At 42.4% G+C, this 22,800-nt stretch overlaps 1 protein-coding gene across 5 annotated transcripts in view; it reads left to right on the top strand.

The window, feature by feature from the left end:
* The window catches only part of tmem132e (transmembrane protein 132E), a 483,984-nt gene that overhangs the window by 331,211 nt on the left and 129,973 nt on the right, over positions 1–22,800 (top strand). For 4 of the 5 annotated variants that reach the window (XM_085173740.1, XM_085173742.1, XM_085173741.1 and 1 more), the window contains one exon: positions 10,439–11,396. In XM_085173740.1, the coding sequence (XP_085029866.1) occupies positions 10,439–11,396 (958 nt within the window). Of the gene's footprint in view, positions 1–3,249; positions 9,817–10,438; positions 11,397–22,800 lie in introns of those variants that run through there. The other variant, XM_085173739.1, reaches the window with a different exon arrangement.

The raw sequence follows: 22,800 nt of genomic DNA, 5'->3' as shown, positions 1-22,800 counted from the left end.
GCTATTTTCTTGATGTGAGCTTCTACTCAGGGTTTTTTCTTCCAGTTCAGAGCAGAAATGCTTTTGTTAAGAAACTGGCTGTTGTTTTTTCCCCCCCACAATTTTAATTATAAGCTAGATATATTTCTACTAAGCGAATTAGTTTGCTAACAGAAACAGGGATGAGTCAGTGAGTCAGTTGGGCTTGTGAATCATGATTCACGAGTCAGTAGGGCTTGTGAATCATGATTCACGAGTCAGTAAAGTGATTCTCGAGTATTGAACGATTCGTTCACGAATCGAACATCACTAGTAAGCTGTAGCCTACACCGGTTCAGTCAGTAATTTGGATTCTGCACATTGAATTCATTTTTTATTCTTTAACCTTTTTTTCTAAATTTAATTTCTTACTTTTTTTGTTTGTTTTGGATTTTTTTTTTTTTTTTTTTTAAATGACCAAATGGAGTGTACTTTTTATTTCTTGCTAACTTTATTCTAGTAAGTTCTTGGAGTTAGCTGAAGGAATGTACCCATAGCTTTCTGCATCATCCACATCCACTTTAACATGAGCTACATTCTGTTAACATGCCTTCGCTTAACACATTAACGTATTTGTGTCTTTAAAAGACTTCTTTTCTTTGTTAGTTTGCACATGGAATATTATGTGCACTAAAAATTCTGCAAAGCCTCACACAGTGTTGGGGAGTAACGGAATACATGTACCGCCGTTTCGTATTTAAAATACAAAATATGAGTAACTGTATTCCGTTACAGTTACCGTTTAAAAAGGTGGTATTTAGAATACAGTTACTTTGTTGAAATAAATGGATTACACGGCGGTACTTCCCTGTTTCATATTGTCGCGGGTCAGGACTGTTTTGGTTTTGTTTGACAGCTACGTTCTGTTGTTCCAGGCGGCAGCGTTACGGTTGCCATGGTTACAAGGTAACGCTCTCTCTCTCTGCGTGTTTCCTGGGTGAGAGAGCGCAGTTGTTGTTGTTGTGCTAAGCTAATAGGCAGAATGCTACAGGTATAGCTCTAAAGAATGTAGCATCATAGGCAGTGTAGTCCGTGCTGCAGGGAGAATGGACTGCCATACACGTTATGTGTCTGTGAGCGAGGGAGGGAGTAAAAGGAAAAGTACGAGCTGTCATCGAGCAAAAACGGGAGCTGGAAGCATGTAAATATAATAATAACCACTGCAGCCATGAAGAGAGCCTGATGAGCCCAGCTGTAAGTAAGCTATTAAGACTCGACTGTACACCGTGTTCGTGTTTTCCTCCAAAACAATAAGTTCCGTTGGAGCAGCCTTTCAACGCCTCTCTCTGTCTCTCGCAAGCAAAGTTGACCCAGACAACAAAGTAAAGCTATTTTTCAGCCAGAGGTCCCTTTACTACGGTTCGGACCTTCAGTAACAGTAATAAATCATTGCAATAGTACATTCACGTAGTTGTAAAAAGCATGATAATATATTAAGTAATCCAAAGTATTCAGAATACATTTTGGGGCATGTATTCTGTATTCTGTAATGGAATACATTTTAAAAGTAACCTTCCCAACACTGGCCTCACATCATCACTGACAGATATTGCTTTTACTCTGGCACAACATACGCTAGTACTCGTCATCAAGACAAGCAGCAAGTAACAAAACCATGTGGGGTTATGGTATTTAATTTTTTTAAGACAAAAATGTATCATCTGTTACTCTGCAATTAAACTTCAGCATTTGACTAATTGGTTAGTAAATATTCGATGTCAAACAGTTGTATCCGCTCTGCTCAGCAGGGAGAGCGACACGACTAAATGATTCTTAGCAGCACCACGTCGTATCTCAGCTTAGTTGTTACTTTATCCAAACAGCCTCCTGGACCGTGAGGGTGACTCGTAATATAAATTATGGATCATTTTATGGGCGCGTATAAAAGATCCATGATGAAATGCTCTATTTTCAACTGATGGTGTCACAGTAGTTACATGTTCTTCGTTTTTAATCTGCAAATTAGGCCTCATTAAATCTGCACTGTGCATTTCATTTGGAAACACACTGCTCTTATCAGCCAAGATTACTGAGACACTAACAGATCAAATATTCCATTTTTACTGTCCCTTTGCTATCATCACATTGAAGCTTGTCCTTTATTACTTATCTAAAGGAAAGGATTGAACTTGTGATAAAACTAGATCCCACAGCTAAAGTTAAAAACTCAGAACTGCTAATTAGACTTTTCATCAGTTGATGTGCAAAGCCGATAACGTCAAAGTAAAGTGGCCTGGTATAACAGTGTGAGGTGCAGTAAACAGTGCAGTGTGATAAAGTGTTGCGTGTGTTAAATGTTGCGAGTTTGCAGAGTTGTTATAAACTGTTAACAGATGTTACTCTGATAGACAGACAGATGTGTTGCTTTATAAAGAGTTATTGCATAAGGTCTGAAAGATTTCCAGTATCCTGCATCTGTCTGTTAGAGAAAGTGCTAAGCTGCCCGTCCAGGAAGTGATGCAGAAGTGCTCAGGATGATCTGTGTTGGATAACAGTTTGTTCAGCCACCTCCTCTGCACCACAGCTTCAAGTTTTAACAGGCAGTCACAGAGCCGGCCTTGCCGATCGGTGTTTTCAGTCTGTTGGTGTCACCACCTCTGATGCTGCACCTCCAGCAGACAGGCGGGCTGTGCTTGCCACAACTGGTGATTTCAGCTTCATTAGGAAATACAGCTCTTCTTGTGCCCGCACGGGTTGTTGACGTGGCAGGCTGTGTACTGTAGCTTGGCCTCTACATCTGAAGTTGATCGCAATCTCTCCGATCGTATTCACATTCAGAAGCAGATGATTTACCCACCTCGGGAGAAATGGGGGAGCAAAGGAATAAATTAGTCGAAGACAAATTGTTCCATCCTGGTTTGAGTATATCTGTAGACACACTGGAAAAGCAGAAGGTAAAATACGCAGAGTTGACAGAGCTGAGACTTGAATTTGATCAGTGAGACAAATTCCTGATGTTGAGCAGGCTCATTTATAAACCGGTCAAATTTTCATTGGATCTTACTGCTGTCTTAAAAGATGATTATCTGAGACAAATAAAGATCATTTTTTACAGATTTAATTGGGATCAGGCTTAGATGAGAGAGAAGGCTACACCTCGGGAGGTGACTGTAAGAAACATAATGAAAGTTTGTGATGTCTCAAGGAGAACTAGTATAGACTAAGAAGAGAACATTCATCTGGGTTAGCCAATCAAAAGTGAGAGCAAGTGCCACATGTAGTGTGATTTAATCTGAATGCAGAACATAGAGGACCAGCATGAGGAGGTTGACTTTAAAAAAAGGGTATAAGGTCAAAGTCAAATTTATTTATATAGCACATTTCAAACAGCCGATGCTGCACAAAGTGCTTAACAATATAAAAAATGGTATTAAAAAGCAACAATGTAATACAATAATAACAATAAAAAACAATAATAGGACAGTAAAAGAATTAAAACAATAACTAAACTAATCCAAAATGCTTGGGTCATAGTGTGTTAAAAGCCAGGGCATAGAAATGTGTCTTTAGTAATGATTTAAATTGCTCAAGTGTTTGTGCAGATTTAATATTTAAGGGGAGACTATTCCAAAGTCTGGGACCTGCCACAGAGGAGGATCTATCACCACGGGATTTGAGGTTAGTCCGTGGGATGGACAGCATTAGTTTTGAGCTAGACCTCGTGGTTTTTCCTGGAGCATAGGCAGAGAGGAGCTCAGAGAGGTAAGGAGGGGCTCGGGCATTAAGTGACTTAAAAACAAAAAGTAGAAGTTTAAATTGGATCCTGTAGGAGACAGGAAGCCAGTGTAAAGAAGCTAAAACTGGGGTTATATGCTCTCTCCGTTTGGTACCAGTTAGCAGGCGAGCAGCTGCATTTTGAACCATCTGAAGACGATGGATGGTGGCCTGATCTAGACCATAATACAATGAATTGCAGCAGTCTAATCTGCAAGTAAGAAAAAGGTGAATAACACGCTCAAAGACGTTAGCCGGGAGGTATGGCTTTACCTTGGCTAGCTGTCTTAACTGAAAAAAACAGGACTGAACTACTGCACTCACCTGCTTATTCAATTTAAAAGAACCATCAATGTAGACATCGAGGTTTTTTACATGTGTTTTACAATACGAGGAAAGGGCGCCCAGAGTGCTGTCGATATGATTAAAGTTGCCAAAAATGATATTGAAATTAAAAACCTGTTTGCCAAGAGCAGTAATTAAAGTACCTGTAAATGTACTTATATTGTTACTTTTAATATTATTCACTGCATTCATCGTGACATCTGCAGTAGCGAAAGGTCTGAAGGTTTGAAATGGATAAAAGAGCGTTTTGAAAGCTACTTCCTGGCTGTTTGAAGATTGATTTCGAAGAGATGTAGATTTCAATCCATTTCCTGGCAGTCGATAGATTTTTGTTGGGATTGTTGTTTGTGTTTTTTGTGGAGTTGGCAGCATTGTAGCCTATTTATCTTTTCAAATCTCTGCCCATAACGCACAACGTCCTCACCCATAACTGTGATAAATGAGAAAACGCTCAAATAAAACCGTTGGACCAAACGGCTCCTTTACGGTACATTTTCATTTTTTTACTGTGCTACTGGTGGACATTTGATGTTTTAACCCCCGTGGAGCCAAATAGCATGCGCGCTGCAGCGTGGACCATAACTGACCTTCATAACCATGCTTCTGTTTCATTTCAGTGTCGGCGGCACATGATTTGATTACCGACACGGCCATTCGCATCTTAGAGTAGTTTTAATCTGATGGAAATATGGTAGGCATGCGTGCACGCCTCGGAGAACATGTAACACAGTGAAATATATGACAAACAGCCCGTAGAATGACTGATTTACTCGGCTTTACTCTAAATCACCAGAGTGATCTGACTTCATGCAAACGCTCAGACAGAGCAAACCTTCCCCAGCGAGATTGAAGCATGAATGTGATTTCCGTATGCATATAGATGAAAGCTGGTGAAATATGAAGCCACACATGCTTCGAGTGTGTTCGATATAATCTGGCTGCAGTCCTTTGGTAAAAGTTATCTGAATCTGACTGAGATTGGAATAGACATTCCTCAGAGAGGGGCAAAAATAGGACTAACACCACGAGTGTTTCAAGTGCTAATATAGCCTTCAATCCCCCAGCTAGCACATCTTTTCATCTGCACTTTAGCTTCCATTCATTGCTCAATGAATGGTAACGCGAATCATTTTACATTACGGGACGTTTGCGTGGAAGTTTTAGCGGAAATTGAGTCTTTAAGAGCAACTGCAAACTGAAATGTGGTTCAGACTGCGGAGCATTGCTCAAGTCTTATAGCTGAGTGAGTTGAAAGGTATTATTTCACCAATCCAAATAACAGCAGTACAGTAAGGCTCACAGCTGAGTAAAAGAAGGGAGGGAACGAGGGTTAAAATGAAGATCGATAGGGAAACCCTTCGAGCTGGAACATTAGTAATGCTGTAAGGATGCTCCATCTCTCTCTAATCCTTCTCAACAATTTCTCCCGACCTTTTACTTGAAGAGACATTTATGCACTTCTCTCTCTCTCAAGATCAAATGTCTGCCCTCCTCATAACGTCGTCTCTGTGTATTTCCCCTTGACTTGGCTGACTGCTTTTATGTTTGACAGCTTTTGTATGGGCAGCTGGAAACACAGTTAAGTGTTTTATTTATCTACAGAATGGGGCTTTTTTTCGCTTTAGTCAGCTCTTCAGGAAATGAAACACTGGCACGAAACCCACTTTCATATTCTGCATACCTACAGTATGCAGCACACCTGGCTGAAGTGGAGGAGGCGGTTGTGTTTGAGTGGATTAGGCTGAAAAGGTTTTGTTTGCGCAATAACAACATACGCTGAGGAATATACAGTACGCACTGCTTTTTTTTGTATTCGAGATATTTTGCTTCACAGATTTTTTTTCACCACCACGAGCTATGCCTAAGGCTCTGTTCAACCCAGTGAATTTAGTTTTAGTAGCTAAAAGGCTAAAGCTCTTTCGTCTTGTGAGATTAGTGACAAAATTGCTTTCCTGCGTTAGCTTCTGGGGGAAATACAAAAAAAAAAGGGGATTTTTCAAAGTTAATCTTAAACACCAAAAAGTTTATTTTCGATCAACCCATCCAGCAGGATGAATCAGCAGTATTGTCACTAGAATCATCGCCTATTTTTCCCCTCAATCATGTGTCGGCGCAAATTGTTAGTGATATGACCGTCAAAGTAAAACAGTCCATCTCGCCCTGCCCTGAAATGGCCCGCTGTTTTTTTTATTAATTGACATAAGACAAAATATTCTGACAGATAAAAACAAAACAAAAAAAATTACCCTTTACTAGAAACCCACTCATTCCCCAGATACTCACACACACATTGAGCAGATGTTTCACTTAATGGGAGAACAACAGGAAGAAAATTCAATTCAATTTGGCCCGGGGTCTGATAGGACATCAAGTGATAGAGGAAAGCGATAGGGTTTCACATCGGAAGCCCATCTGTGTCCGTGCTTCCCTTCAAACCCACCTGCCCTGTGATGTTGTTAGGCTGAAATGAGACAAGCACACCCTGATGCATCATAGGCTGTAATCACCTTCTTAACTGAAACCATAAGGGTTCGGAGTTGAGAGCAAGGGCCAAAGATTTGTTTTGCTTAATGGCATTTGGTCCTTGTGTTGCAATTGTGCAGTTTCATTGCATTTAAAGGAGATTATAAGGCTTCTGGGCAGTATTCAGGTGACCTTCAGGTCTAATGTGGAAGTATCAACATGTCAGGGAGGGTTCACGGTGCTTAGGAGCTTGCCAGAGGCTACAAACCATTGTGCCTTTGGAAAACCATACCATACAACAGTTAAAAAATGTTACAATTTTAAGAGAAAAATAATTTTTAATTTAATGTCAGCAGCACAAAGAAGTTAAGATGGAAAAACTGGAAAAGAAAGCGGTGCTAAAAAGAAACAGCTGCAGGAACATTTTGCTTATAATTATATTAATTACATGCAAAAACAGGTCAGTAACATGATTGGGTTTAAAAAGAAAAGCATGTAACAATGGCAGAGTTTATCAATGTGCAGATCTTCACCAATCTAACTCTCAAACTACAAATTTTGAAAGAGTTACAGAGTATTGTTCCGAAGATTCAGAAGATTCAGAGAATCTGTAGAAATCTCTGTGTGCAAGGGGCAAGCCCAAAAATCAATATAAGGTGCCCGTGATCTTCAGGCCCTGCAGGCAGCACTGCATTAAAAACAGGCATGATGCATGTCTGTGATGGAAACCAGTGCATGGGCTCAGGAACACTTCCAGAAATCACGGATCACTGTGCCATCCACAAATGCAGGTTAAAGCTCTGCATGCAAAAACATAAGACCTGTGAACATGATCCACTCAGTCAAAACCCGCGTTTCTTTTTGGAAAACATGGGTGCTGCATCCCCCAGACCAAAGAGGAGAGGGACCGTTCGGCTCTGCATCTCTGAGTGTGAGTGCATTACTCTATAAAACGCAGTTTTAAAGGTAGCCGGTGTGAAAATCAATGCTTTCCCAGCAGATGAAGTGAAAATGGGACTTTCCCTCTACAGAGATGGTGGTCCAAAGAAAGTTGTTATTAAAATTTTGAAAGAAAATTGGTTGGGGAAATCCCCCAAATTTGATAAAACCATCAATTTTTGCTCATTTTAAAATGTTAGAGGTAATATCAGAAACACCTCTGAACTAAAGACTTGCATCTAACAGCCAAAACACAAGATTCAATATCCCTGCTCTTCCTGACTTGAACCAACAGGTCGATCTGTGAGGATGCAAACCCTGTTGTTATTGGCTTACTCACACTCACAATGTAAGCAAGCTGTTGGAGTCACAGTTTTACCGTAAATGGGGATTTAAATGGGGAGAGGCTGCAGGGCCTCTCCCCATTTTAACGAACAGATGCTGGAGAGAGAAGCAGTCAGCAGCACCAAGTCGGAAGCGAACAACTTTATAAGCTAAACATTAAAATGAAAAGCAAGCTGGAAACCAGTTTGTTTTGGGCTGTTTAGCCAGCAGCGGGTGCTTGTGGAGCACATGGAGACACATTTCTTTAAGTGCCTTGCTCAAGGCCACTTCAGCAGTAGTTTAAAATCCAGTGGAGAACGTTATGTATTAAAAGTCCCAGCAGGTCTGGGGATTCTCGGAGCTCTAGGCTCATGCTGCCTCAAGACATAGTGGGATAGATGGAGCAAACTGGTGGGTAATGCTGTTCCAATATCTACTTACTTTTTAAATACAGCAATAAAATCATATAGAGCTTTAAACGGTGGCGAGGTAAAAACATACACTTTGATATTAAGGTTGGCAGGCAGACTAGGTGTGGATCCCCATACGTGAGGCGCATTTTAGATTCCTTTCCTGAGGCCAGGATCAGTAGTAGAAGCTGGCAATTTTACTTTATCAGGTGACCTGGAAATATACAAATGTTGGGAGATCTCTGTGTTTGGACCCAGGACAACGCATTTGTCTCTTTAAATGTTGATCAAGAGAAGAGCGGCTCAAAAAGTGAGACATGCATTCCTGTGAGGTGGAAACTAGACTTAGTCCCTAAGTAGCTTCTCTCATCATTATACTTCCTCCAGCCCTCTCTATGCTCATTTGTAAGTACGGGATGTTTCTCCGGCTGTGGCTTCATCTTTTGTTGCCCCACTGTTTGCCATTCAGTTTATGGAGCCCACACACACACACACACACACATCCGTGGATCCTTCTCTCTTTTATTATGGGAATTCCAGGCACATGTGAGTGAAGCAGCGAGCCAGCCCAGATACCCCTCCCCCTCTTGCCGGTACCCCTTCATTTTCATGGATTTCTCATGGGGCTAAAGCAGACGAAAAGAGGGGGAGGAAGAGGGGGAGGAGAAGGAGGAGGAGAAGGGAAGCAGAGCTAGGCTAATTCATCAATAACCTTTACCTAATCCCTCCCTTTCCCGTTCTCCTTCTTACTCTCTCACTCTCTCTCTCTGCCTAGAGGCATTCAGGCAATACATCCATCCCCCACCACACACACACACACACCCACACACACACAGTCCTTATAGACACACTTGCATGCACTCACATAAGAGTCTGCCTGAACAAGTCCAGAGAGAGAGCATGAATCGAGCTGAAGAGTGTTTTTTCTTTCACCTCTGTGTGTGTGTGGTGTAAGTCGAGTCCTCTGAGGGGCTGTGTGTCTTAGCTATGACCCGGAGCTAAAATGGTGATTATAGACTAGAGACTAGGTGTGGCGAGATGGGGCGGCGTCAGAGGCTTTGTCTATAGTTCCGTACAGCCCACCAACCGGGAGGAGGCTCTGCCTATCTATCAGAGTGTGTCCCGGAGCCATGCACAGTCTGAGATTGAAAGAGCTAAGAGCTGCTGTGTGGGGCTGAACCACTCTTAAACCAAGACCTAAGCCACAGGGAATTAGACAAGCGCAAGTTCAAGAAGCTCGGTGGAACCTTTGTAGCCAGAACATGACCAAGTGAAGAACTGCAGATTGCTGTTTTTATTTTTATTTATTTTTTTATTCTTGAATTCAGGCTTCTTTTGCAACACACATGAAAAAGACTTTTTAAGGAGCTACCAAAAAAGAAGAGAAACTTCTGTGGACTACTTCCAAGTAACACAATTGTTTGAAGAGACTTTTCTGTTGGAGAGTTCCCAAAATATCCTCTTGATTCTCCTTTTTTCCCCACATTTAAAGGATGAAATCTCAATGATATAACCATTTGGAATATGGGACTTTTAATCTCTGATTTGGACCATGGTAACAGGCAGCTATGTTTCTGTGCTCAGCTCTGGGTGATTTTGATAAGTATGTCCCATTTACTCTCTTTGTTATTTGTGATTTCGACCTAGATTAATTTTGCGGTGGCGTCTTGGGTGTTTGGTCAGGTATTCGCTCGTTTCTAGGAACTTGAAGAGTTTTGAGTTTGGCTTGTTCACAGGTGTCGCTTCAGATTAATTGAATCCAAACACTCGTGCAACATGTTTTGCCCGAGACAAAGATCACACGGGGTGCAGCTTCTTAATGTCGACATGTTTCAGTGTATAACCTTTGCTCCGGATGCTTGACAGCAACCAGTTATCATCTGATTAGTGTGTTTTGACCTCCTCCCCTTTTGCCCCCTCAGCTGACTCTGTAGACCACATTTGTGTCTCTTCCTAATTATACCATATATTCATTGACACACACACACACACTCACCATATCTTCCCTTTTTCTGGTGTTTTCTTCCACTTACAGTTCATGAGTTTTACCTGTTTCACTTTGTTTGAAAGTAACTTTTAGATATTCTCCTTTTTGCTTGCTTGTAAAAGGACTTTGTACACTGTGATTTTGAAGGTGTTTTATAAATAATGTGCATTATTATTATTATAAAAATGGAAGCTGCATTTAAAAGTTAAATCTTTCCTTTCTCCTTTCTTTCTTGCAGCTCTTGCAGGTAAAATCTCTCCAACCAGCTCTGATGCCCTGAGTTCGTCAGCAATGACAGCCAGTCCTTCACCACCCAGTGTGTTCCTTCCTGCCAACTTCAAAATGTCCAATGCACAACTGGCCTTCTTTTTGAGGGAGGCTCAGATCACAGGACAAACATTTGGCAGCAACACGAAGAGCGGCAGTAGTCCCAGCAGTGGAAACCCATTGCAGCGCTCTGAGAGTTTTGTGGTTTTCCAGACAAAAGACCTCCCCGCCATCAACATAAGCTTCGGGCCTTTTGCCCAGGACCAGGCCCTGTCCAAGGAGTTGCTTCAGCCAGCTAGTCCTCTGGATATTCCCGGCCAACTGACAGTCAACTGGAAGGTTCGGGCCTTCATTGTCCAACCGCGGGTCTTCTCCAACAACCCCACAGTCCAGGTGTTTTTCTATATCGCCGGTCGTGACTGGGACGACTTCAAGGCTCAGGACAAGCTACCCTGCGTCCGTTTGCATGCCTTCCGGGATGTCCGTGAAATTAAAACCTCCTGCCGCATGAAAGGTAACCTGGCGCAGTGCTTGGCCCAACTGGAGCTTCCTCCGTCGTGGTTTAACACCAATGTAGCCCCTCTGGGCCGAAGGAAAGGCTCGAGCGACGGGCTCTTGGATGGGTTAAGTGAGACCCTCCAGGCTGAGCTATACTACACGCTACACGAGCCTAACCTGGAAGGGGAGTGCAGTAAGGGTTCAGGTCACGGTGGCGGTGCTTCCAGGGGAGAACCTCTGTCACAGCACCCCCTGCTGCGCATCGGAAGCATCAGCCTGTACCAGGCCAGTGAAGAGCAGCTGCTGGTGGACAAGCAGCTAGACAAGAACATGTTCCTCAGGCTGCCGGAGAAGCCCCTGAAGCCTGGAGAGATTCTCAAAATCTTCCTGTACCTGATGCCCAACTCTACTATTGAGCAGTTCACCCTCAAGTAAGTGTCCTTTAAATTCTGTTCAAGTGCTCCGATGCTTTCAGACTCCTTGTTTCCATGCCGAATGTCACATTTATTGTGATGTTGACACATCTATATTCACAACAGAGGCTCAATCAGCCTCCATGCAGTCATGCATATAAGATTTATTGATGAATAGATTATTTTCTTGCTTCCCGGTATATCTCAGCCAACAATTTCCTCCCTGTCATAAATTGACGTATTATATGTCTCTTTATAATAACACTCGCACCGAATCATCTGCAATTTGTCCAAGGTTTAGGCTTAGGGCAGCATGACTGTCTGTAAACAAAGCTACAGTGTGAATGCTGAGCACCAGTGGATAGGCTTAAAGGAAACGAAGGATTTACATGTCCAATAGAACACAATTACCACAGCGATGGATTCATTCATTACAGTCTTAATAACCAGCTTAATTCAAAGCAGCATTATTAGACGAATCTCGGAATCAATTGCATTCGATGACAGCATAAGATCAGAGTGTACGCGGAAGTGCAACCCAAGTCATCTCATTCCAATCCTCACAATATTCTGTTTCAGGCTTCAAGCACAAGTTACACGACCATTTATGTTCATTTCAAGTCTAAAGAGACAAACGAGGATGTAAACACACGTTTCATCCTTCTCATTAATTTCTTCTTCACTTAGCCAAATGATGTGCCAGCACTAATTAAAGTCAGGTAAGATAAAGGGAAGAAGAGAGGGTTAAGCAGCACTGTAAGATTCACCTTCAAAAATGGTGGCCTCCAGCCAGAGTTCTTCTTTTTTTTTATTTTTTATGAATAATTTGCAGTGAACTGCTGCTCCGAGCAGTTTGTGTTTAAAGGCCAGGTAATAGTTGTAGCTGTGGAACACATACAGATTTGGCTTCTGCTATGGCGTTTAATGCTCACATACTGTACTCATTCTACACGTCCGGCTCACTGCTGGGAATAAAACACTGACTAATATATAAATGGATGTTTAACCACGTTTTTGTGTCAGCGTGTAATGCAAATAATATTGTTTTAACATGTAAATGGTTGGAGGCAACATAAGGAAAAATATTTGGACGTGTAGATTTGTAACTTTTTGCTTCATTACAAGTGACCCCGTTCACATTTACAGTGTCTTATATTGTCATTCAGACAGTTACTGTTACAAAAATACACCACTCATATAACACAATGGTTAATGATGAGCATGTGTGATGGGACTAAATGGTTCATGACTCAGGTGTCCCTCACTGCCTTCCTGTATTTGAGCTTTTCCACTCTCAACTCTCTTAAAGTTTCTAAATTTCACCATTTGCCTGCAGGAAAAGTGGAGAGAGAGTGTGAGGCTTAGCAGGACTCTGGTCTCTGTGGCTCTTAGTTCTGCTCAGTTATCAGCAGAGTATCCAGGATTAGAGGATATATTAGTATATGCATTTGACAAAGTCTGATTTTTTTGCAGTTGTATGTACGAAGAACACCAGGAGTGAACACAGGAACGTTAACGAAACACTAAAGATTAGTGAAACCTATATTAAACACGTTATGCTAGCTATCTGCTTTTAATGAGCTATGATTAATTAAGCCTCAGTAACACAATTACTTGTATAATTATGATTGTTCCTACAGTAAAATGTCTTTTTTGACTCAAACAGTGTCAGTTGAAGACATTTCTATAGTGAAAAGCAGTACTGTTATACTGGCAACAGTAATCCTTTAAAATCCTTTAAAAGGACAGGAACAGAAATTGTATAAAATGTATGTTTATGATATCTGTATTTTTACCTAAATAAATTCAGTTAATGATCTACTTAATATATTTTAGTGACCTTTACTTGGGGAAACAGGCAAAAAGCAATTATAAAATCATTTCACTACAGGGATAAAAGTTAGAATAGCTGTAGCTGTGGAGCACACATGTATAAATGACGGAAGCAGTAGCAAAGATACCACCGCCCACACACATTGTCCAATTTCTCTTCAAGTTCCTGGAAACTTGGATATTTTTATAAAATGAACAGAATAGTTTAATTCTCAAATTGTGATTTAAGGCTTTGGAGCTGATGTTGGTTTCTATATCTGCAGATATGCTAACAGCTCTTCTTGTAGCCAGACAAAAATGAGCTATTTACTCGAGTCCCACCTCCCCCCCAGGAATTCCAAGCATTTCTCTTCACACCATAAGAGCAACACTTACTCTCTTTAAGTTCCCCTCTCTTTAAAATGTACGATGCTAACTTCTACTGCTTTCATCTGGATTACGAAACAGTTTCATTAACAGTTTCAGAGAACTGACTCTGTGGGAGTCACCGTGGGACACTTTCAGTCAAGATGCGGTGTAACAAAGTTGCAGTAAGACTTAATATGAGCCGAAGCTTTGTCATATCCCCTTGTCTCTTAAAACATTTGCAGAGTGTGTTAGCATCCATATACATCTGCAAGTCTTCGGCAGCCTGACTCTCTGAGCCTAGCAGGGATGGAAATGAGGAGTGATAAAACAGAAGAGTTAAGAAGGCGACGAGGCCTGGAGAAGAAAGCCCAGCGTGAGCCTCGTGAGCGACTTGCCTCAGTAGGGTGTGAATTCAAGAGTTGTGGAAGTGAACTGTCGAGTCTTACCAGCACATCGAGGAAAATTATTAAAGATGCAATAAGGAGTGTCTTTAAAGATGAATCAGGAGGCCTCCTCTCCTGACTCTCCCTTAGCCACTCCATCGTTCCTTCCAATTATTCTCCTCTTCACTTCTCCAGCTTTGAAAGTCTTTGACTTGTTATTGCAAACGATGGCATGCCAGGCAGCGAGACGGGGGAGAGACGGGCCACTTGTGGAAGCTTCCCTTGTTTTCCCGCGGCCGCAGCAGTGCTGTCAGAAACGTGCAATGTGTGTGTCGGCGTGAGTGTTTGTCATGCAGTAGGATAGGGAGTAGTGGTGTGTCAAATTTAGTTACCATGGCAATGCAATAATAGTACGTGTAGCCGTAATGTTGTCTAGCATGCCCTGGTGTGGGCTGACACTGCTTTTCTAGATTTGTTTGCTTTTCATTTCAAGTGTCGTTTAAAAATCGGATCTTCTCTTTTCGCCCGTAAATTGATAGTGGCATCATTTCTGTTATACACGACAGCGTTTCACAGATAGTGACTTTTCCATCGCATTGTTCTGGAAAGGATCTTTATCATATACAGTACTAAAGTAATGTTTTTAGCAGCAAAACCTGCGTGACAATCACTAGTAAAATATTACAAAGCCCAAATGCCTTTAAAAATCCATCCATTCGCTTCCACTTCTCCCTTTCAGGGTCGCGGGGGGCGCTGGAGCCTATCCCAGCTGTCATAGGGCGAGAGGCGGGGTACGCCCTGGACAGGTCGCCAGTCTGTCGCAGGGCCAACACACAGGGACAGACAACCATTTGCGCTCACATTCACTCGCACATTCACACCTAGTGGCAATTTGGATTTTCCAATTAACCTATCCCCACAAGCTGCATGTCTTTGGACGGTGGGAGGAAGCCGGAGTACCCGGAGGGAACCCACACAAACACGGGGAGAACATGCAAACTCCACACAGAAAGACCCCGGCCTGATGGTGGAATTGAACTCAGGACCTTCTTGCTGTGCGGCAACAGTGCTAACCACTGTGCCACCGTGCTGCCTGCTTTAAAAATACACAAGAAAAACAACCAATAGGAAACCGTACAAACCCGACTCATTGAACTGTAAACGTGCTGTGATGTCATGTTGTGTTTAGAGTTTGAACAGTGACAAAGTTTAGCTAGAAATGGACAGCCGTGATTGAGAGGTCAGTACTTTACTGTAATTTAACAGTGACGTTTCCTACTGTGGATTTTTTTGGTGGTAAACAGTGTCGAGCACAACAGTGGTTCACTTGAGTTTTTCCACTTGTCCAATGGTGGAATTGACTGCATATAATGTGAAAGGTGTCATTTGTAGTAACTGGCCCACAAAGAAGCTGCAGCTTACAGACATAGCCCCTGTCCGCTCATTGTTTTGCATTTCTGGCTGACAAAAAGGCTCTTTTTACACTTTGCACACGCCACAGAGAGTGGCTCTTAGCATAAAAGCTTTGTCTGCACCACACAGTAGACAGATAAAGTTGGTGAATAGCCTTGAATACATTGGACCATTTCGTAGTTAAAGAGCCAGTCTTTTTCTCGGCAGTGAACACGTTCAATCAAACCACAAAATTTCTGTTAAAAATGACACAATGAGTAATTTCAATGAGCCAAATGCAGATTCTGACAGATCATTGAAAACACTGGGAAAAGCTTGTGTGTTATTGTGGGCTTTTGTCCCCGTATCCGTTAGGTTTGCCATCTGTGAACATTGGTACGTATTTTAATTTATTTCAACTATAGCTAATGAAATGATAATTATTTCCATTTTGCTTTGCCAAGAGCTGCAGCTGGTGGACAGCCAGAGATATTTTATTCATTTGTTTATTCATATGGACACTTAGTTGCAGGATGCAAAGAGATTCGTGTATGTTGCGTAACCTGAATTAAAATTCTATACGACAGCGGCGAGGTCACTGCATGCATATAAATGCAGTCAATGTGGAGCTGCCAATTTTTATTTTGGTGACTCACTGACATTTTTTGCCCAATAAACAAATACGCATTGCAGTGCACACACACACACACAAACTGGAATCTTATTATCCTCATCTATGTGCACAGTACAAGGCTCTTGGAAACCTTGCAGTACTCCGGAGCCCTGGGTATAACATGCAGTATTCAAATGCCCTGGCTCCAAATAAAGGCTCCAGGAGAGAAAGCACAGTGGAATCCAGGGAGAGTGACCCACATTCGGAAGCAGTGGCTTCATCCCCAGCAGCTAGATGGCTACTTGCGCCTTGTAAGGAACACAGAAAACTTCCTGACCTCAGCCTCTGCTTCCTGCCAGCTCTGCGGTCGTGCTCGGCTTCTTGTCCCACGTGTCGTTGTCGCTGTCAGTGTCAGCTCGTCTTTTCCCGACGCTTTGATGGGAAATGTCAGGACCTCTCGCCATGGATCGTGCACACGTTCAGATCATATGACTGCAGACGTGATGCTTCTGCCACGGGCCGTCTTGTCAGGACACATCGGGTGACACGGAGAACCGCTGTTTATCAGCACTCATCTCTGATAAAAGAGGCGGAAGCCAGGAGAATCTTCCTCGCCTCAAAGTGCTTCCACTTTTACAATGACAAGGCAAAACACAGCCTTTGTTATTGGGCCACGCAGAGTACAGGCTGCACCGCCGCTGCTAACGCTGCTCGATTCCTTCCTTCTTCTTCAAGTGTGAGCACGTTATTTGAGGTCAAGCAGTGAGAAGGGGAAAGTATTTACCATCATCAACTTTAAGTCCCTTGACACAAATCTCAAAAGGGGAATGCAGTGCATGTGCCAAGATTTTAATGAAATGAGCTGTTTTAACTTGAGTTAGTTTTTAATGCTTAAAGAAAGTTGCATGAGTCAGCTCTCCGTGCCGGGGAAAGTGGAGATATTTTTGCAGGTTTATTCCAGTGCTTGGCTATTACTAGAGTAATTCAACCCCTTTCTAACCTTGAATAGGCAAGCTGAGCGACTTTGATTTGGAAATTCTTGTTTATTCGCTTGAAAGATTCCTACTTTAAAGCTGCTGAGGACATTTCTGATATGCTCAGCATGTTGCCGAGTGTTTGGCTGGTTTTGAGACAAATAAACACTGACCCAGGCACGACCATTAAATTAGACTAACTCAGTGCAAAACCGCAGAGTTCCTCTGGGTCAAATGTAACCTTAAAAACTCATTAGGCTTCCTCGCGTTGTACCAATAGCTACATATTCATCACTTTTCCACCCTATCAGTTCAGCCTGTTAATGTTATTCATTTTTATTAACATCTTTTCAGATTAGTTGAGAAACGTATCACATTCTCATTTGGGCACGCTGATTTATTCACTATTATAAAACCAGTGTCTTATACATCTTAATCATTAATCTCTTCAATCCTGCTGGGCCCAAGGGTGGAGAAGATTGTTCTGTGCCACCGAAAACAAAAGCAAATATCCAAGCCCAGTAATACATCAGTTTGTAATACTGACATGTGGAGTATGGGATTGTGTGCAAAACATGGTACAATACCTACTTTTTTCTTCATTAATCTCACAATGATAAGTAGTTTCAGTAATATACAATGTAGCTACTGTATTTCTATACTTTAGTTAACAGATAAGAGAATTAAGAAACAGTAGCTCATAAACAACAGCTCTCTAGTCATCCTTTAGTTGTTTCACATTAATAAGTAATTAATGAATTTACTCTTATTTTAGTTGTTGCAATACTAGAAATTCAAACGTGATGCTGATACCAATGAAAGTACTTGCACAGTACCATGGATGGGAGTAAAACATGGACATAGCTGCTGAGTCAGAAATATTAAGCAAATGTTGACGTGCCTTTAAAATGTGGAGGCTACCAGAAACACTCAGGAAAACTTTCCTGATATGTCTATGGACTCAGTCACTCCAAATTAAGCCTCCTTTGTGAGACATGCTGTGTTTCAAAAAGGAGAACTATCTGTGGCACTTGTCAATTATAAGTCGTTAGCCAGCGAACGAGTAATGTTAGTCACACCCACCCATCCTTGGGTTTTTGATACCAAGGTAAGGACTGAAAATGCTCATCTCCAAAACAGGATTTCAGGAAACAACGGATGAGATCTTTGTAGCTACATCCGTCCTTTACACCGCTACACAGTGCTCCGTCGCTATAACGCGGTTCACCTTTCATGGCCTCGCTGTTTTCACTGATTTTTATTGTGCACAATTTTCCATGATTTTTTTTTTTTTGTACAGCACATTGTGTTCTGCGTCTTGATTGGCTGTAGACCACTGTCAATCAATCTCGTGCCGTGTCTACAGTACAGTACAGAATGCATTCAGCTTGTCAAATTTACATAAATCTTCGATCGCTAACAGTGTGACTCTGAAGTGCTGTAATGTATGCTTACAGTTTTCTCCCCAACAAACACAACAATGTCGACAAAACGTTTTGCACCGCCAAGGTTTGAACTTTGAAGGTGTTTAAACAAGAGAGAAAAGCGTATAAAGTGTGTAGTGAGGAGGTTTACAGCCTTAAAACATCTATAATAGTTGTAAAAAATAAAGTTGGCTACTTCGCAGATTTCACCTATCGCGGGTTATGTTTGGAACGTAACTCCCGCAATAAACGAGGGATCACTGTAGTGTTGACTGGAATAGATGAGGACACACTGTTGGGATCAGTACTGTTGCAAAAAAAAAATTCTCCATCTGGATACCCTCATGTGGGGATCTCCTGCTGCTGTCTGTTGCTTCAGGTGTGAAATAAATCCAAGGAAAGTCAACAAACTTAGCTTCTGTTTGTAATATCCTGAATTACGCTGTGATTAGCAGTTAGCTCCTTAATCTGTCTTCTTCACAAGTTTAATCTGTGGTAGATGAGAAAACTCAGTCTGCATGCCACTAGATACTAGAAGCAAAAGGCTAATGTTCACACTTTGTCCTGCTTTTGAAAATAAAAGTCCTACTTGGCATATACTTAGGGATTTTTATTGAACTGTGAGCTGTTGTCTTATTTGGCATGGGAAGAGTTTGGTTAAGGGCAAGGTTAATGGTAACCGTAGGTGTCGAATCTTAGCTGAGTGCAAAGGTTGAACTTTGCTTTAAGTTGAAGTCTTCTTTCCTTTAATCGACAAAACCCACACAGACTGTTTTGTAACTAAAAGAAAAGTAAGCACAAGGTCAAATATTATCGATGACAAGCTTGTAAAACTAGAACTTTGCTTCTCCAAGTAAACCCCAACCATATGCAAACTAATGTAGTAGCAATATTATTTTGCATGCCCAGCAGTCGTAGAGTAGGTCATCTATCAATCAGTCCCGGTCCCTCCTGTCCATGTGCCAGAGAATCTCTGGGCCAGATACTGAACCCCGAGTTACCCCTGATGTGTATTTGAATGTTAGATAAACGTACTTAGTCGGGTGAGGGCCTCCAGCTCACACTGGAGCGGTTCGCAGCCGAGTGTGAAGCAGCGGGAATGAGGATCAGCACCTCCAAATCTGAGGCCATGGTTCTCAGCTGGAAAAGGGTGGAGTGCCCACTCCGGGTCGGGGACGAGTTCCTGCCCCAAGTGGAGGAGTTCAAGTATCTCGGGGTCTTGTTTGCGAGTGACGGGAGCCGGAGATCGACAGACGGATTGGTGCTGCGGCTGCAGTGATGCGGATGCTGCACCGGTCCATCGTGGTGAAGAGGGAGCTGAGTGTAAAAGCGAAGATCTCAATTTACCAGTCGATCTAAGTCCCTACCCTCACCTATGGCCACGAGCTGTGGGTAGTGACCGAAAGAACGAGATCGCGGACACAAGCGGCAGAAATGAGCTTCCTCCGAGGGGTGGCTGGCCTCTCCCTTAGAGATAGGGTGAGAAGTTCGGCCATCCGGGAGGGGCTCAGAGTAGAGCCGCTGCTCCTCCACATCGAAAGGATGTCCCACCAGGAGGAGGCCCCGGGGCAGACCCAGGACACGCTGGAGAGATTACATCTCTCAGCTGGCTCGCCTTGGTGTTCCCCCGGATAAGCTGGAGGAGGTGGCTGGGGAGAGGGAGGTCTGGGCTTCTCTGCTTAGGCTGCTGCTCCCGCGACCCGGCCCCGGATAAAGCGGATGAAGATGGATGGATGGATAAACGTACTTAGGTGTAGATCAAAGCAATTAATGAATGTGTGATTGGGTGAATGACACTTGTAGCAGAAAGCACTTTGAGTGCTTAAATTTAGAAATAAGGTGCTCTATATATTTCCATATTCATTGATTTCATATTAAAAAAACTAATTGTGATTTCTGAAATGATGCAGAAACTATAAAATGCTTTAGCTGATCTATGTTTATGTGGTATGAAAATCACATTTCATTGTAACACACTTTTACCTTTAATGTCAAGGCGAGTGAAGGGGTTTTCTGTGCATTGTAGCGTATCGACATCTCCTTATATGGTAGTCAGTCTTATGTGATCAAAAATCTGTTGGTGTAAAATATGAATAAATAGAGACAGGCCGAAGGATTTTCTGTGCTTTTCTGCAGTGCATATTTAAATATTGCCAGATCCTCCTGCAGAGTGTTGGTTTATAGAGGGAACCTGGGAGACAAATTGACAAAAGCTCAGTGCTCCTCATTTCCTCCGTCTGCAAGGTAATCAAGCAAGCATTGGCTCAGGTATGAAAAAGGGTGTTTTTCACTTTACTGCGCAGGCTTAAGTTAACTGTTTTATCTTTGTAAATTCATTTTCCCGAGCTTTTAAATGAAAGTGCTTTTAAATCTTCGGACTATCAAATGTGTGTTTGTGTGTGTGTGTAGTGCTTCCAAACACATTTCATTGTTCTCATCTGGACAGGTTTATGCTTAGCGTTAGCGTCCCAGAAAATGTGTGTGGTTGTGCTGGAGTTGTGAAATATCTCTGAAAAACAGAGTTGCCTTTTATTTGCTTTTGTCGCATCACAGCATATTGTACTTTTGTAGTTTTATTCAAATATTCTCGTGAATAAAACAACAATATGACGGCAAACAGCATGGAAGCGCTATTGATAATTGACCCACCTTGACGCGGCTGCTTTTTAAAATCTAACTATCTTCACCATGTAGAGCACAGGTGTCAAACTCCAGGCCTCGAGGGCCGGTGTCCTGCAGGTTTTATGTGTGTCCTTGATCCAACACAGCTGATTTAAATGGCTAAATGACCTCCTCAACATGTCTTGAAGTTCTCCAGAGGCCTGGTAATGAACTCATCATGTGATTCAGGTGTGTTGACCCAGGGTGAGATCTGAAACCTGCAGGACACCGGCCCTCGAGGCCTGGAGTTCGACACCCCTGATGTAGAGGGAACGGGATGCTTGGGATGAGGTGACTTGGATGCAGATGAGCCGCTACGGTGACCCCTAAAGGGAACACCCAAAAAAAGAAGAAGGAAGAGATATCAGAGCATGTAATCCAGGAAATCCCAAGAACATTTATAAAGCCAGACAATGATGGCTTTAAGCTGCAGTCATTACATTATGAGACAGTGGGATCAATGCTAGTGTCAAGTTTAGGAGAAAGCACATCTGGTGGAACTCTCCCAGGACACATGAGCTTAAAGACTGACGTTACAAACGGTTGATACTGAAAATCTACACATGGCCATACGCAGCAGAGTTTCTCCATGAAGAGTGGACTAAATTACCCCGCGCATCTGGGAAGGACCGATTCATCCATCAAGAGCGTTTAGCTGCTGCTAAATGCGCTGTAATCAGTTACCGGCAAATTTTGGGTGACATTCATTGATGGAATTGAAATAATGTAGAAAATTTGCACGTGAGTAATAGAGTGTTTGCAGATTGACGGGCAGGTAGCGAAGGTAGCGCCGTTTCGCATCAGCAACCTTTAAGGTGGTTTGGGGGACGAGACTATGATAAGCCGTATTTTCACAGCAGGCGGCCCCCATTTACCTGCCCCTCCCGCTTTCATGTTGTCACACACAGAAATTGTTCAGGTTTTATTACCATCTCTCCTTCTCTCCCTCGCCTCCATCTTCCCTATTTTTTATTTATTATTTTCATGATCCCAGCCAAGAGATTTGCAGAGCCAATCTGTAGTAATAGACACGGCTCTGCCCAGCGTGAAGGCTTGTGCTGCCCAGTAGGCTACAGTTTCAAAGGAAGCAGTGGTGTGGAGAAGTTGCATCTTCCCCCCCCACCGCAACTAACTTCTGATTTTAATGATGCACTCTCTGCCTTGAGTGAGTGTTCTTCGCAGTTGTTATTTGCAAAGCTGAACATCAAATCCTGTATACAGAGATCAAGAGATGGACTGTTTACTTGCTGTCCTGTAAGCCGGGCTCTTTAGGTCTTGTGCGGTTGGATTAAATTAACATGAAGCAGCTGTTTGTTACTTGACAATGACGGCAAACATGCTGCTGTTGCTTTGCATTGATCTGGAAAGAACAAAAGTTTTTTGTTGCTTTTTACGTCGTCGCAATGCCACAACGGCACTCAGACATAACATCGTATTCCCTGACAACAGTAACGGCTGGAAGTGAGTGAGTCAACAGAGATGAGAGGAAGAGGTAAAAACAGGCTTTATTCACGATTGCCCGTTAAAGCTGCGCTGTTCCATCCCGATATAAATGCACCTTGGCAGGATTCCTCCACTTTTTACGCAGCATAATGGAAGCAATGGTAAATTAATAATGGCTGAAATAATGTATTGTGAGCACATGGGAAACTAAGCATCCTCAGTGGAAGAAATTTGGATAAAGACATGATTGGGTTAATTCATAAAACATGGCCAGCATCCAGGACTGCTAATCTAATAATTGTAAATGCATGAATTGGGTTTTCCACTTCCTCCTGGTGGCACAGTCTGCAT

The sequence above is a fragment of the Neolamprologus multifasciatus genome, chromosome 10, assembly GCF_963576455.1.
Source record: "Neolamprologus multifasciatus chromosome 10, fNeoMul1.2, whole genome shotgun sequence".
Taxonomy (NCBI): Eukaryota; Metazoa; Chordata; class Actinopteri; order Cichliformes; family Cichlidae; genus Neolamprologus; species Neolamprologus multifasciatus.
The sequence above is the reverse complement of the archived record's forward strand: the minus strand, read 5'-3'. Positions and strand labels throughout refer to the sequence as shown.